Source organism: Dermacentor albipictus, chromosome 1, assembly GCF_038994185.2.
Source record: "Dermacentor albipictus isolate Rhodes 1998 colony chromosome 1, USDA_Dalb.pri_finalv2, whole genome shotgun sequence".
NCBI lineage: Eukaryota > Metazoa > Arthropoda > Arachnida > Ixodida > Ixodidae > Dermacentor > Dermacentor albipictus.
The window spans coordinates 365,901,530-365,916,231 of record NC_091821.1 but is presented as its reverse complement, the minus strand read 5'-3'; the positions used below and the strand labels follow the sequence as shown (position 1 = coordinate 365,916,231).

The window sequence follows — 14,702 nt, the reverse complement described above, 5'->3', positions numbered from 1 at the left end:
GTCCCCAGAACGGTTAAGTTAGCTGGTTACGAAAGCTATGACACATCGATCACATCTTTCTAGTGGAATTTGTAGCGGTACAATCGTTGACACTTTCCGTTTCAACGCGTGTATAAACACTTGCCTGCCTTGTGAATTACTGTGGCCCATTCTCAAAATACGTTGTCGTTGGCGAGAATCTGGCATATAGATTCTTGAAGGCTGTGCCCTATATTAGTGAGATTTGTACTGGCTCCGCCATGCAAGCGTTTATACCTTTCCCATGACTGTTCCAACAGTTTGTGTCAGGTAGTCAGACAGGCTGCCGTAGCGAAGCTAGGTTTTTCCACATCGCAAACAAGTTTTCCCTTTCTGGGTGTCAGAGTAAAGGAATTTGCTACTGTATGCCCACCTACAATGACCCTCTGAATAATGGCACCCATCACACGCATCACGCATGAAACGAACAAAACATTTCAAATTTAAGTTGCTCTTCTCTTACAGGATGCCCGATACAAGACTTGCAGAAGAAATGGTTTGGCTTCTTTCCCCACTCGCGCCAGCGCCGAATGCTAAGCCTGTAATAAATTTAGCACGTGACGTATAATACGTGTATGGCACGCTGGACGATACAGAGGGTTTACGTTGTGGGTGGAGCAGTAATGTCGACGCAAGGTTGTTGCGTCACAGACGTGTGTTGCCGTCCTACAGGTCGTCCACATTTATTATGTTGCGCAGGCCGTTTGTCAGCATGGAGACGAGCTGAACACGGGACTGCAGCACACAGCCGCCACCGCCCGTGCCGAAGTTGTAGGGTAGAACTGCGCCAAGCGGCGGGCGTTCTCTCGGGCCTCCTCCTCGCGCCATGGACCACTCGGTGAAGGCGATGCACCGCAAGGCGGCCTTCTCGAGACTGCTGCGCGGCCGGCGCTTCGAGAACGCCGACCTGGAGCAGCTGTACCAGCGCTACACTTTCAAGCTGCAGCAGTCCTCGATCGCCAGCGTGCTGGGGCTGCTGGTGACGCTGAACGTGACGCTGGCCTCGATCGACCTGGCGTACCGTCGCGGCTCGCCCTCGCTGCTCGGGCTGCTGCACCTGGTGCACGGCCTGCTGTTCCTGGGCGCCTTCAGCTTCATGGCCCTGCGCAGGCTCGAGGACTCGGCCCTGCTGGCCCTGTGTCACGGCGCGCTGGCGCTCGCCTCCACCTTCTCGCTGCTGTCCATGCCATGGTCGGTGGGCGACGGCTTCTGGCAGCTGCGGCGTGGCGGCCCCGCCGACGGCCTCTGGGAGCTGCTGTTCGTGCTCTTCCTGGCGTACACCATGCTGCCGGTGCGCACGAGGGTCGCGCTGCTGCTGGGCGCCGCCCTGTGCGTCGTGCACGCGCTGTGCGCCGTCTTCTGCGCCCACGTCCCGCCCGGACAGGACAGGACGGTGCAGGTGAGTCGGGCGGCGCAGCCCTATGGCGCGCTGCCGCCGCGCGCGCGCTGTTGGTGTTCCGCATGTATATATATATGGACATTTGCTTTCTAAGGGACGAAGGGAACGGGCGCGCTCACGAAGCTTGCGCACGCGGCTGCCATTGGACTGCCCAAAGTAATTGGCATAGGTCGATCACCGATACGGAACCTCGGTGTCACCGTAAACAGCGCGCACGCGGTGTGTGTTTTGCGCACGGGTTGCCGCTCGGCGCGCTTAATAAGCGCGCATGCAGGCTACGCTTTCTAGCGCGGCAACTGCAGATATCCGTATTCCGTTAAGAGGTTTATCTCCCGCATAGTGTTTTTGTTCCTAGACCCTGGAGCCGCAGCAGATTATGAGCATCCGCTGCAAACGCGAGGGTAGGGTACTTCTGCCCGTTCACATGGCCTTCAGTTGCTCGGTCCCAGGCCCAGCTGACGGAAGGTGTTAAGGGCTACACCAACCCGAAGGCTCCATTGCTTGGCTCTTGCTATATATATATATATATATATATATATATATATATATATATATATATATATATATATATATATATATATATATATATCATCAGCCTGGTTACGCCCACTGCAGGGCAAAGGCCTCTCCCATACTTCTCCAACAACCCGGTCATGTACTAATTGTGGCCATGACGACCCTGCAAACTTCTTAATCTCATCCGCCCACCTAACTTTCTGCCGCCCCCTGCTACGCTTCCCTTCCCTTGGGATCCAGTCCGTAACCCTTAATGACCATCGGTTATCTTCCCTCCTCATTACATGTCCTGCCCATGCCCATTTCTTTTTCTTGATTTCAACTAAGATGTCATTAACTCGCGTTTGTTCCCTCACCCAATCGGCTCTTTTCTTATCCCTTAACATTACACCTGTCATTCTTCTTTCCATAGCTCGTTGCGTCGTCCTCAATTTGAGCAGAACCCTTTTCGTAAAGCCTCCAGGTTTCTGCCCCGTATACGTGAGTACTGGTAAGACACAGCTATTATATACTTTTCTCTTGAGGGATAATGGCAACCTGCTGTTCATGATCTGAGAATGCCTGCCAAACGCACCCCAGCCCATTCTTATTCTTCTGATTATTTCCGTCTCATGATCCGGATCCGCCGTCACTACCTGCCCTAAGTAGATGTATTCCCTTACGACTTCCAGGGCCTCACTGCCTATTGTAAATTGCTGTTCTCTTCCGAGACTGGTACACATTACTTTAGTTTTCTGCAGATTAATTTTTAGACCCACTCTTCTGCTTTGCCTCTCCAGGTAAGTGAGCATGCATTGCAATTGGTTCCCTGAGTTACTAAGCAAGGCAATATCATCAGCGTATCGCAAGTTACTGAGGTATTCTCCATTAACTTTTATCCCCAATTCTTCCCATTCCAGGTCTCTGAATACCTCCTGTAAACACGCTATGAATAGCATTGGAGAGATTGTATCTCCCTGCCTGACGCCTTTCTTTATTGGGATTTTGTTGCTTGCTTTATGGAGGACTACGGTGGCTGTGGAGCCGCTATAGATATCTTTCAGTATTTTTGCATACGGCTCGTCTACCCCCTGATTCCGTAATGCCTTTATGACTGCTGAGGTTTCGACAGAATCAAACGCTTTCTCGTAATCAATGAAAGCTATATATAATGGTTGGTTATATTCCGCACATTTCTCTATCACCTGATTGATAGTGTGAATATGATCTATTGTTGAGTAGCCTTTACGGAATCCTGCCTGGTCCTTTGCTTGACAGAAGTCTAAGGTGTTCCTGATTCTATTTGCGATTACCTTAGTAAATAGTTTGTAGACAACGGACAGTAAGCTGATCGGTCTATAATTTTTCAAGTCTTTGGCGTCCCCTTTCTTATGGATTAGGATTATGTTAGCGTTCTTCCAAGATTCCGTTATGCTCGAGGTCATGAGGCATTGCGTATACAGGGTGGCCAGTTTCTCTAGAACAATCTGTCCACCATCCTTCAAAACACACACACACACACACACACACACACACACACACACACACACACACACACACACACACACACACACACACACACACACACACACACACACACACACACACACACACATATATATATATATATATATATATAATGTACTCGCAGCAATATATATATATATATATATATATATAATGTACTCGCAGCAACATATATATATATATATATATATATATATATATATATATATATATATATATATATATATATATATATATATATATATATATATGTTGCTGCGAGTACATTGTTGTTTTAGTAAATCTCTGCGTAGCACGAGGCCAAGCGGGGAAACAGCTTCCGCGTTTATCCCGACAAAATCAAGTCGAGAATTCCAACCCCATAATGAAATCCACGGGCCGCACTGTGTGAACATTCGTTTCCTCTTATGCTATCCTATTCATTTCTTGTCATCCGTCTCGCCGAGTGGCCGATATAGCGATTTGTTTCGCGCAAGCTGACGAAGGGCAAATCAAAAGCAAGAACCGTTACAATAACACGGCAGCAAGGGATCTATGCGGGATGCGCTGAGTTCCTCGGGCGCCCGGGTTTTCTCGACGGCACTCAGTGAACAGGGATAGCTCGTTACCAGCAGACAATAAAATGTCTAGATGAAGCCATGTGTGTCGATCAAAGCGTCCCTTCAAGCGAAACTTCGCGTCAGGAGATTCCCCCTATACACTTCGCAGCACGTACTGGAACATTTTCTTTCCATGAATTAAGGAACCCCGTCATAATAAATATTCTGTGACATTTGATCCGCTGCAGGCAGGAAATGTTGATGGATAAACAAAGCACGTAGAATCCCAGTTGTACCCTTTTCCGCCACCTGCGCCGTGTGATTCGGAAAAACAAAGTAAGACCCCATTGTCCGGAAAATTCTAATACTTTCGTGCTGAATTTTAAAAACGTGTTTGCTATCTCGTGAGAACAGTTGAGACAGCTCCATATGTGCTGGTAACCAAAAATGTCTCATACATAGACTACTAACTAGTCCGAACTCCGAGCATAGAGTTCAAGCGACCATTCTTCGTGGTCTTTTCGCGCGTGCTTATATTATCCGCTTTCGACCCACGCCTAATGGAAATCGCAGAACAAGTCGTCTCTGCGCCTCCTCTTCCCCGTGCAAGGCCTTAAACGCGCGCGCGAGAATTTGCATGCTTTCGCCTCGTAGCTCGTCCCAGGCTGAATGAGCGTTCTCGTTGAACGTGCGTAACGAGAAATATTTCATGCTTTCACTACTACTACATAGCGACCGCATACGCCCTCGGGCTGAACACCTAACTGCCGCTAACCAGTTCGGAACAGCGCTGTAAGACGGAAAGTGTGTAAAGCGGTGGGGAAGACGCCTGCGCATTCAGCCTTGTCGCAACAGCTTGTTCGTTACTAAAGCATCGTTCGCGTTTACGACTCGACGCAGTCGGGTCGAGTCAGATGTCGAGCTGATCGATCCCGATCCGACAGCGTTTGCGTGCATCTTGTCAAGCGTGTTGGGCGAGCCAACCCAGCCATCGCAGGCGGGTTGACTGAAGTCGCCTCGACGCTTGCACGGCGCGACTCTCTAGCGCTTGCGCGAACCCGACTACCGGATTTCGGCCCGACAAGCCGACTCGACCGGACTTGGTCGGCGGGGGATTGGATTGGATTGGAACCAACTTTATTTGTGCCTGCAGTCTACAGACATCTTCGAAGTCGCCGTTATTCGGCGAGGGGCTCCGCTCGCCGCTGCCGGCTCGCTGGGTCCCTGCCTTTCGAGCGCCCCGAGGACCTGCTGGACGGCCCAGAGCTGTTCGTCTCGGTCGTAGCTCTTCGCGGCTGCCTCGAGCGAGAATATTAAGTTAAGCTATGCTATTAAATTGTGCTTTGGCACTAGCAAAGCGGCTGCTTTCACCCCGAACTGCTTGGCATCTCCTGGTTAAAACGCGCTAAAACTCTCTAATGAGAGTGCAGAACGGCGATGGCGTACCACAGAGGCGTATAGCGTATACTCATGCGCGCTCTTTACTTGTTGGTCAGATGGTGTGCTGCTAATGTCCAGCGGTGGTTGCGTTCTGCGCTTACGTGTGATTTGCGCTCTCAATCTGTTCGACGCTTGTTGTGAACAGAATTACTGTTCGTCTCTGTTTCTTCTGATCTGTGTGCTATAGTTCTGCGTGACTTGCATGCTCACGTGCTGTGCTATAGAAACGCGCGTATATACTATAATGCGTGAATACTCATAGGGGATACGCGTATAGTCGACACCTCTGAGGTGCGTGCACTGTGTACTCTCCCTTAAGTTCGTGAATAAAGTTAAGGTACAGCGTTATCTCATTTTCAAAGTGTTATCTCACTTCCCTCACGATCAAGTTATCTCACTTTCAATTGTTGCTATAGGCCGAATTCTTTTTTTTTTTTTGTCTACGCTTACCGTGACGCAGCCAGCCGAACAGGGTTCACATAGAGAACGCAATAATAATAATTATGGGGTTTACCGTGCCAAAACCACTTTCTGATTATGAGGCACGCCGTAGTGGAGGACTCCGGAAATTTCGACCACCTGGGGTTCTTTTAACGTGCACCTAAATCTAAGTACACGGGTGTTTTCGCATTTCGCCCCCATCGAAATGCGGCCGCCGTGGCCGGGATTCGATCCTGCGACCTCGTGCTCAGCAGCCTAACACCATAGCCACTGAGCAGCCACGGCGGGTATAGAGAGCGCTGTTGCATGCAACTATAGTACGAGAGAAATTGGAACGTGGACGCGCATATTTTAGAACTGAAGGCGCGATGTGAGAAGGTGGGAGGGGGGGGGGGGTGCTTGAATGACACAGCAGCTGCGCGCGTATGCCATACGACACTCGCACCGCGAGTGCTCCTACGCAGTGTGCGTAATCCTGTGTGAAACGCGTGGGCCATGCAGACACGCGCAGGGGGGGAGGCGAGTGGCTGACTGACTTTTCGCCGGCCGTGTTTCGTGTCTCTCTCTCACGAGTACCGCATTTACTCCCTTAACGAACCCACATTTAAAGCGAAGGTTTCTTTGCGAGCCCTGCCGGACTCTCCTGACTGTAGGTGCTGGATGCCTGCTGTCCTGCCGAATAGGTAATACTTAAAAAAAAGAAATAAAATAAAATGCATGACGTACTCTATATCGGGATCGAACCACGGTCGCCCAGCACAGCAGCAGGTTAGGCCACAGTCGCTTCTTTTCTTTTTCTTCTTTATTGTCGGTGTTTTTTTTGTTTTTTTACAAAACAACACAGAGTACAGTTGTTGAAAAGCTAGTTCACCTATCTTTACTGACGCAACAGTATGAATGTTTCCTCTAAAACGACCAAGTCACCAAGCACTGTAATCCAGTCGGGCTGTTCAGGCGGCGTCCTTTAGCTGCACGCTGTGCTGCAATGTATAGCGACACACCGTGTATATATATATATATATATATATATATATATATATATATATATATATATATATATATATATATATATATATATACTACGTACACCACGGGTGCGCGAGAGGTCGAGCGCGCGCCATCTTCTTTTACACCAAGGATTCAGGAATGAAGCGGGCAGATTTTGCACCGTTTCATTAACCGCCTCGCGAAAGCGTCGCTTCGCATAGATTCCGAGATGTGCGTTGGCTCTGCATAACTTTTTTTAAATATTCACGTCAACTTGTAGGGGGCGCGTTCGTCACACGGAAATAAAAAAGACTCGACGGCATTTTTTTTTTCTTTCTGTCTCTCCCCCCCCCCCCTCCCCTTCATTTTGTTAGAGTAGAAAAGTCGTATCGTGACGTCGATGAGAAGAAAATACCGATAGATACCTTACTTTTCTTTTGCTAAACAACGCGTACACCATGTAGGCGAATCAAACATTAATTTTCATTCACCTGCCGCTGCACGCAACCCTTATAGGTCCCACTATTACAAATCGGAAACTGTCACGTGTGTAGTTGTCGGCACACAGTGCGTCGTCTTCAGTGCCGTCCATGCAGTCTGAAGCCCCCGTTTTTCCTACGAAAGATCACGCACTACGTCACAGGGCATTGGGGTCCGCGCCCTGGGGATCCACCGGCAAATTTTACCGATTGTCAAGATAGTCGCAAAAAAGCGAACAGATCATGTTGAACACCGCCCCTATAGAAGTCCAGTACGATCTTTTTTTCGTTTATTTATTTATTTTTGCGCGAGGTAACAAAAACTAACGAGCCTAATTTCACAAGGACAAAGGTATGTGCGTGCACTGTGGGTGAGTGTATTACACGAGGAAATGCGGCATTCCCGCCGAGAGAGAGAGAGAGCGGGAGGGAGGGAGGAGGCGACGGATTGAGGCCGCGGCTGCCGCGTGCTCTCGATTGTTCTGGAACGAGTAAAAGCGAGGTATAGTCGCGTGTATGTGTTGGAGCGAGAGGGACGGCGCAAACACACGACCGACTGTGCATCGACGCTCCTCTCGACGTTGTTGTACGATAAGGCGGGGGACGCATTATTTGCATGGAAATTGGTTTGGTGCACGCGAGATTTCGTCGGTGCCATAGGAACGGACAAGTTTCCTTTTTATCTTATTATTTTTATTAAATACCGTGCGCGCTTTGTTGCGCGCGGAACGAATGCGCAACTGTCGTGCGTGTCTCGTTTAAATTCGCGCGTTTATGCGCGAGCGGAGAAAAATAAATAAACAAATGAAATGTTGTTCTTCCTGTTGACGGTTTCACATTGTGCCTGGCGCTTGAAATTCGAGCCTTTTCGAAACTGAGCGCCAGCGGGGAGCCGAATGGGCGATAGAGCTATTCGTTCACACTTACGCGACTTTGTTCCTTACCCTTTTACTGTTTTGGATTTTGTGTGGCGCCTAACCAGAAGACACGTGACATCTCGAAGGAGTGGGCGTAACGGGAAAAAAAGGCGTGAAGGACGTAGTTGTGTGCATGGCGAGCGAGATTGACAGTCTAGACGGCCCGACGAATACGCGTACATTAGTTTTTCGCTTTCGTTTCGCAACGATAAATAAAGGAGAGAGAGAGAGAGAGAGAGAGAGAGAGAGAGAGAGAGAGAGACGTGTTTGCGAAAGACGGGAGGTCGGCGGGTCGCGCTCGCTGCATGTGTTCGCCGCTTTAGTAATTAGACACCTGTTGCAGCGCGTTTGGTTTACTTCGTTTCCTTTCTTCTTTCGGTTGCGGTTTTATTAAAATTGCATTCTACGGTTCTTCGTGCCAAAAACACTAGCCGATTGTGAGGCACGCGGTATTAGGGGGAATTTAATTCGGACCACCTGGGGTTATTAGCGTGCACCCAGTGCACGGTATACGAACTTTTTTTTCTTTTTTTCATTCCGTCGCCGTTGGAAAGCGGTCGCTGCCGTGGACGAGGTCGAACTTCGGGCTCAGGAGCACCACGCCATAGTATCACTTAACTACTGGGGTGGGTTAGAATATAAAGTAGCACTAGGCTATAGGATAGATTTAGCTTTTGCAGTAGCAGACAGTCGGCGTTGATCGTGGTGGCGGCGGGGGGGGGGGGGGAGGTGGAGAGGAGGGGGAGGAGGAGATGGTTTGGTGTGGTCGGAAGTCGACGCAAGAGGTGGCGCCCAGTCCCAAGTTTACGCACCGGCTATACTAAGTGCACGCCACAGATTGTGACAACGTATACTATGGCCGAGCAGATATACTTTAACCTGTAAATGCTATGGTGTTGGGCTGCTGAGCACGAGGTCGCGGGACCGAATCCCGGCCACGGCGGCCGCATTTCGATGGGGGCGTAATGCAAAAACACCCGTGTACTTAGATTTAGGTGCACGTTAAAGAACCCCAGGTGGTCGAAATTTCCGGAGTCCCCCACTACGGCGTGCCTCATAATCAGGAAGTGGTTTTGGCACGAAAAAAAACCATAACTTAATTTGTTTAACTTGTAAATGCGAAAGTACTACAATTCACTGGAGAATAAACGAAAAAAAATCAGGTCCGGGAAAATTTTGCAGTACGAACGTTTCGGGAACAAAAAGAAGCCACGTATATAGGGGAGCACACCGCCAAGTTCGTGACTGTACGCAACGGCGTCTTAGGCACGCGCGGTACGTACGAGCGCGAAATGGAAACTCGCCCTTCGTTTTCTTCGCTGACAGCCCATCGGAAAAGCACAATTGACGTTTAGCTGTGAGGTGGTTCCGAAAGAGTCGAAGCCGACTGAATATGCCTTCGAACGCTCCCGGTTCCCTGCGCCCGTATTCACGAAAAGCACTCGCGCTAGAATTGAGCGAATTTCAGCTAATCCCGATTCCGGACATATTATTAGCAGCGGTGACGAGCCAATGGCAAATAGCGCTTACGAACGGAAAGCTTTGCGACTTCGGCCCTTTATCGCCAAGTGCAAAAATGACAAGCGGCAGACGTATACGTGGGCCGCGGGCCAATCAAAACGGGAATGCTCATACCGCAAAAGCGAAGAAAAGAAAGACGTCGTGAATGAAAAAGTATAAAGTGCTGCGCCAAGCGATTCGCCGTTTCAAGACGAGAGCTTTCACTTTACTCTCGTTTACCAAGGCACGCAGCGCGTTTGCCTTATACCGCCATCTGCAACGAATGGTAATGAGTTCCGTGTCGACTGGTAGAGGCGCCGCCAAAGTTCAGCTGTGTGCCCGCGCGTGCGTGCGTGCGTGCGTGCGTGCGTGCGTGCGTGCGTGCGTCGGTTTTTCTAGAATGGGGATTGGCGCGGGGATTTGGGGGGGGGGGGGGGAGGGTACCAGGCACAGCCGCGCGTCTTTACGGAAGCTCGCTGCGGGGCACTTGATGCGGCTGCCCCCCGCCATTCTGCCCCGAGGCTTCGTTGGCGGCTGGAAACGTGGGTGAATGACGTGACGTGGCTGCGTAATCTTTGCCGGCGCGCCTTGCTTTACGCGGGGCAAACCGCTAATTGAAGGCGAAGACGTGCTTCTTTGCACCGCGGCGGTCGCGCGCGGCTTTACGCGGAGCGACGTGAGTGAACTGTCGACGAGCGAGCGAGCGAGCCTCGCCGCGGCTCTGTTGGCGGAAGCTCTCGCGTGCGGTCGGCGAGATTTTGTGTGCTTCTTGTAGCGCGAGTGCACCTGTCAGAGGAGCGTATGTTTAACCACCTTATCGGAGTAGACTGCGATGATATCTCGGCCACCACGTATACTACGCGAAAGGTTGGTCAGTTGGCTCCTAGTTATTTGGAGGGCGATCGACCGTTCTAATCGTCTTGAGAGCGTAGAGGCGAGAAAGAGAAAGCCGTGTTCTTGCTTATCTTCTTTTGATGTGACCGGTGGAAGACTGACGATGCCTTTAAGTATGGGCACCAGAACCGAGAGGTGCCTCGGAATGCAGCGAATCTAATGCGTAGTGCCTGTACACTGCACACACACTATGTGAACAACACTGCGATTTGCTACAGCCTGAATGCGAGTGCATGGAATAGGGTCAACTCTTCAACGCAGCGCTTAGCTCTCAATAAAGCCAACATAACGGAAACACCTATTCTGAAGAAGAATTAATGGTATCGTACATCAGATTAGGGAACCAGCCGGCGCCTGTACGAGGCGCCAACATCATCTTACATATATTTTATTTAAGAAAATGGCTCTTATGATTAGGCAAACAGTCATGCGTAAAAACTTGCCCGAAGGCTTTTATGGCGTATCTTGCTGCTGCAATCGACTGCAAATTTTATGAGATTAATTTGCTCCATATTTTCGATGCCGCGTCTATTACGCGTCACGCGCTGTAACCGCGCTCCAAACATGGCGGAAATAGTCACATGTGTACATTTTCTGTAGTCGGTATCCACATAGAACCCAATGCAAGTGGGATTGTAGTGCCGTCGTAATATTATACCGCGCTGCAGGTGCAGCCGAACATGTGCCGCATCGATTGAATACTACCGGGAACCAAACATTCCAGTACCCTGAATCTCGGAGGTCGCGTGTTAGGCTGTCTTTTCGAGAGAAAAAGTGAAGGGAATGGCTTGGGCGGAGAGTTGGCTTGCCAATCAAGGCTGGCTGCCTGACGTGATACTCCCTCCAAGAGCCTATGGCCCACGTGACTTTGGCTTCATGACTGACCAAAGCCTTCTAGATAACTATTTAGGAAGCGTTGAACTGGCGTCCCCTTACCCGCCCCTCCCTTTTCTCTCCTCTTCTGGCTACACGGCGCATTCCCGTCAACGCATTTGCGTTTGCACTCTGCTGGAATAGGAAGAATAGGAAGACAAATTCGGTGTCATTCCAATCTGTGAAGGAGGATGACCAGCGAAGGTGTGTATGTGTTGCCCTTAATGGCGAACTGTGGTTTACGCCTGCTTCACCTCCGCCGCGGGCCGGCCCGGTATTGCACCATCTTCGGGATGGTCCCACAGTTTTTGGTCTACGGACCTGGATCCGCTGGAAACTAGCCATATACTGCTTCGGTGTAAAAAGTCCGTAGAGATATACAAAGATGGCAAACAAGAAATCTGGAAAGAAAATTGGAGAGTCCACAACGCTTCCAGGGCCTACTGCGAGATCACTAAAAGGAACATATTGGGAGACTGCATGGGAGACTATATTGGGAAGCTATGATGACTCACTTTTGTTTCCTAATGTAGTCCCCCACTCTGTTCCCTTTAGTGCTTTCCCGGTATATATATATATATATATATATATATATATAGTATGCCTGCTGCCGCGAAAGTCCAGAGACCCGTCTTGGCATCCTAACGAAATGACATGATATTTGCCCAGCCAGGACCGTAGAGGGAACGGAACGTCCGCCTTCGAGGAGCGCTGCGATTCAAAGCTGATGAGAGCGTTAACTCAGTGGTCGAGATTAGCAAGCGAAGTGTGAGGTATTGGCGGAGGAAAATAATAATGACGAGGTAGAGATCGAGCAATTGGGGTCGTTACAGACATAAGTAACTGAACTATTAATGGTATGCATGTAAAGCTAGGCCTTAATGAAGAGCAAGAATACAAAGTACCTAGATATCGGCAAAGTGTTAGACTGCAATAGACATAGTAAAAGCTGATTCGCTCAAGCCGGTTAAGTGACTATTTGTCGCCGTGCCTTTTCGAGGTGGATGCCGTTTAGAAACCGTCACGATCATCATCATTTCCCGAGAATCCTTGAGGCTCTTGCGGGGTTTTTTTTTTGTGTGTGTGTGTGTGTGTCAAGTATACTATACGTGAAGCTCGCTTAGCATAATTGTGAGCATGGTGGTAGTTTCGTAACAATTTCCCGGCACTCCGTCCTTGAGTCCAATGCTCGTGGAGAGACGACGAAACGTATAACATATATAGATGATTACGTAAGTGGTATTGGCAGATATCGTAAGAATGATGAAGGGCGAAGGCAAAGACGGCACTTACACTGAAGTCATGGTAGGGCGAGAGGCGGGGAAGAAAATAAAGAAAGAAAAGAAAAAGGAAACAGTATAAAAAGAACAACTATATAAAAATAAAACGTGGTGAATTCGTTGTCTGGCAATTTAGGAGATGCGCAGTAACATGACACTATACACGACTCGCCCCAGTGCGATAACGCAATCATGCCTGGCTAAAGTAATCGGATTGCGTGGCAGCAGGTTTCGAAATGTAACAAAACTAATTTGGACGTTTTGGGTGCTTCTGGGAAACCACTGTTTGCTTTCTTTCTTTCCTTTTCTCGTTTTTCTTCTTTCTTTCTTTTTTTCTTTTTCCAGAGCTTCGTTCGCAGTAGCATACACAGTTCATCTGTTGAAGCTCACGGAAAGAGAAGCGCTCGCGGCGGATTTTGAAAAAAAAAAAATTAAAATGTAATGTCCAATGAAACAGTAGAATAAACTTTCTCAAAAGCATGCTGGCCAGACGCATGTCTGTAGAGTCAGTGGTTTAATGCACAATCAAGTTTGCGCCCTCTAACCGCGATAAGTCAATTAATTTAACATGGTGTTGGGCTGCTGAGCACGGGGTCGCGGGATCGAATCCCGGCCACGGCGGTCGCATTTCGATGGGGGCGAAATGCGAAAACACCCATGTACTTAGATTTAAGTGCATGTTAAAGAACCCCAGGTGGTCAAAATTTCCGGAGTCCTCCACTACGGCGCGCCTCATAATCAGAAAGTGGTTTTGGCACGTAAAACCCCGTAATGTAATTTTCAATTTTAATTAATTTAACAAAACGTCATTTTGTTAAACTGGCCGTGTCGTCCTGAGAATTCGTTGCAAGTGGATCCGCCTTGCGAACTCCACGGCTAGAATTTGTAAATTGCAATATGGGCCATAAGGTAAATATTAAAAAGTTAATTAGTGAATTTTTGTGAATTAGACGACTATGCATTTCATTTATTTGTGCATGTCCGCCTCTTCGAGTAGACCAGCTCATGAACTAGAAGAGGTATGTGCCACAGGCAACCTTTAAAAATTTTTGAAAGTTTTCGCTGAAACACCCTGCATACAGTGCCTTCAAAGCTAAAGCATTAGTAAAAATGAAAACGCCATGCTATCTGCGCAAGCGTTGCTTGCACAGACAGTGTATGCACCTAGGCGGACGCTACTTTCGGGAACAGGAAGAGTGAGAAAATACATTATCAACAAAATTTGTTATTTAACTTTTTAAATTTCGCAGCTACGGTGTTTGAAACTTGAAGACAATCGTATTCCAAGCCAACCTCAGTTTGTTCAATTACACTGGAACGCTTGGGCTTCGAGATGTTGACCATCGAAACGACACTGCGTACGGTAATTCGCATTCACAGGCTGGAGTCCCGGCACGAAACTTATAAAAAGTTTACGAACACATTTTCGTTAATAGTCAATTTTCTCACTCCTCGCGAAACTTCTGTCAGCCTGAGCGCGCATGAACCGCCTGTGCAGGCACCATTTGCGTTTTCTAATTAAGCGATTTGGAACTGCGTTAACGTGAAATACGATGCTGTATTTCGAGGCGAATTGCCTGCCGTCCGCGGAATCACAGGGAGTGTTAAAACGCCACGCGCGGGCGGTAGCGCGATTGCTGGCGCCGTGCCGTCTTCGCGGCCACTTGGTCGGGGCACCGCTGTGACGAAAGCTGTGACAGAAACTGTGACAAAAGCTGTGACACGTTGCCCCTTACAACCTTCGCCGGTGGAGACACATTTCTCGGGATCCAGCGAAAATTGGCGGAGTTCAACGGAGGAATACAACCACAATAGAGGATAAAAAGCCAGTTAGTTGGCTAGTTGCCAACTAACTGGCTTTTTAAAAAGCCAGTTAGTTGGTTAGTTGGTCAAGTGGTCGCTCGGGCTTTTTT

At 48.9% G+C, this 14,702-nt stretch overlaps 1 protein-coding gene across 3 annotated transcripts in view; it reads left to right on the top strand.

Moving 5' to 3' along the window:
• The window catches only part of LOC135906960 (adenylate cyclase type 1-like), a 236,863-nt gene that overhangs the window by 89,864 nt on the left and 132,297 nt on the right, over positions 1-14,702 (top strand). For all 3 annotated transcript variants that reach the window (XM_065438596.2, XM_065438594.2, XM_065438595.2), the window contains exon 2: positions 718-1,417. In XM_065438596.2, coding sequence (XP_065294668.2) covers positions 845-1,417 — 573 coding nt within the window. In that variant the 5' untranslated portion in view covers positions 718-844. The remainder of the gene's footprint in view (positions 1-717; positions 1,418-14,702) is intronic.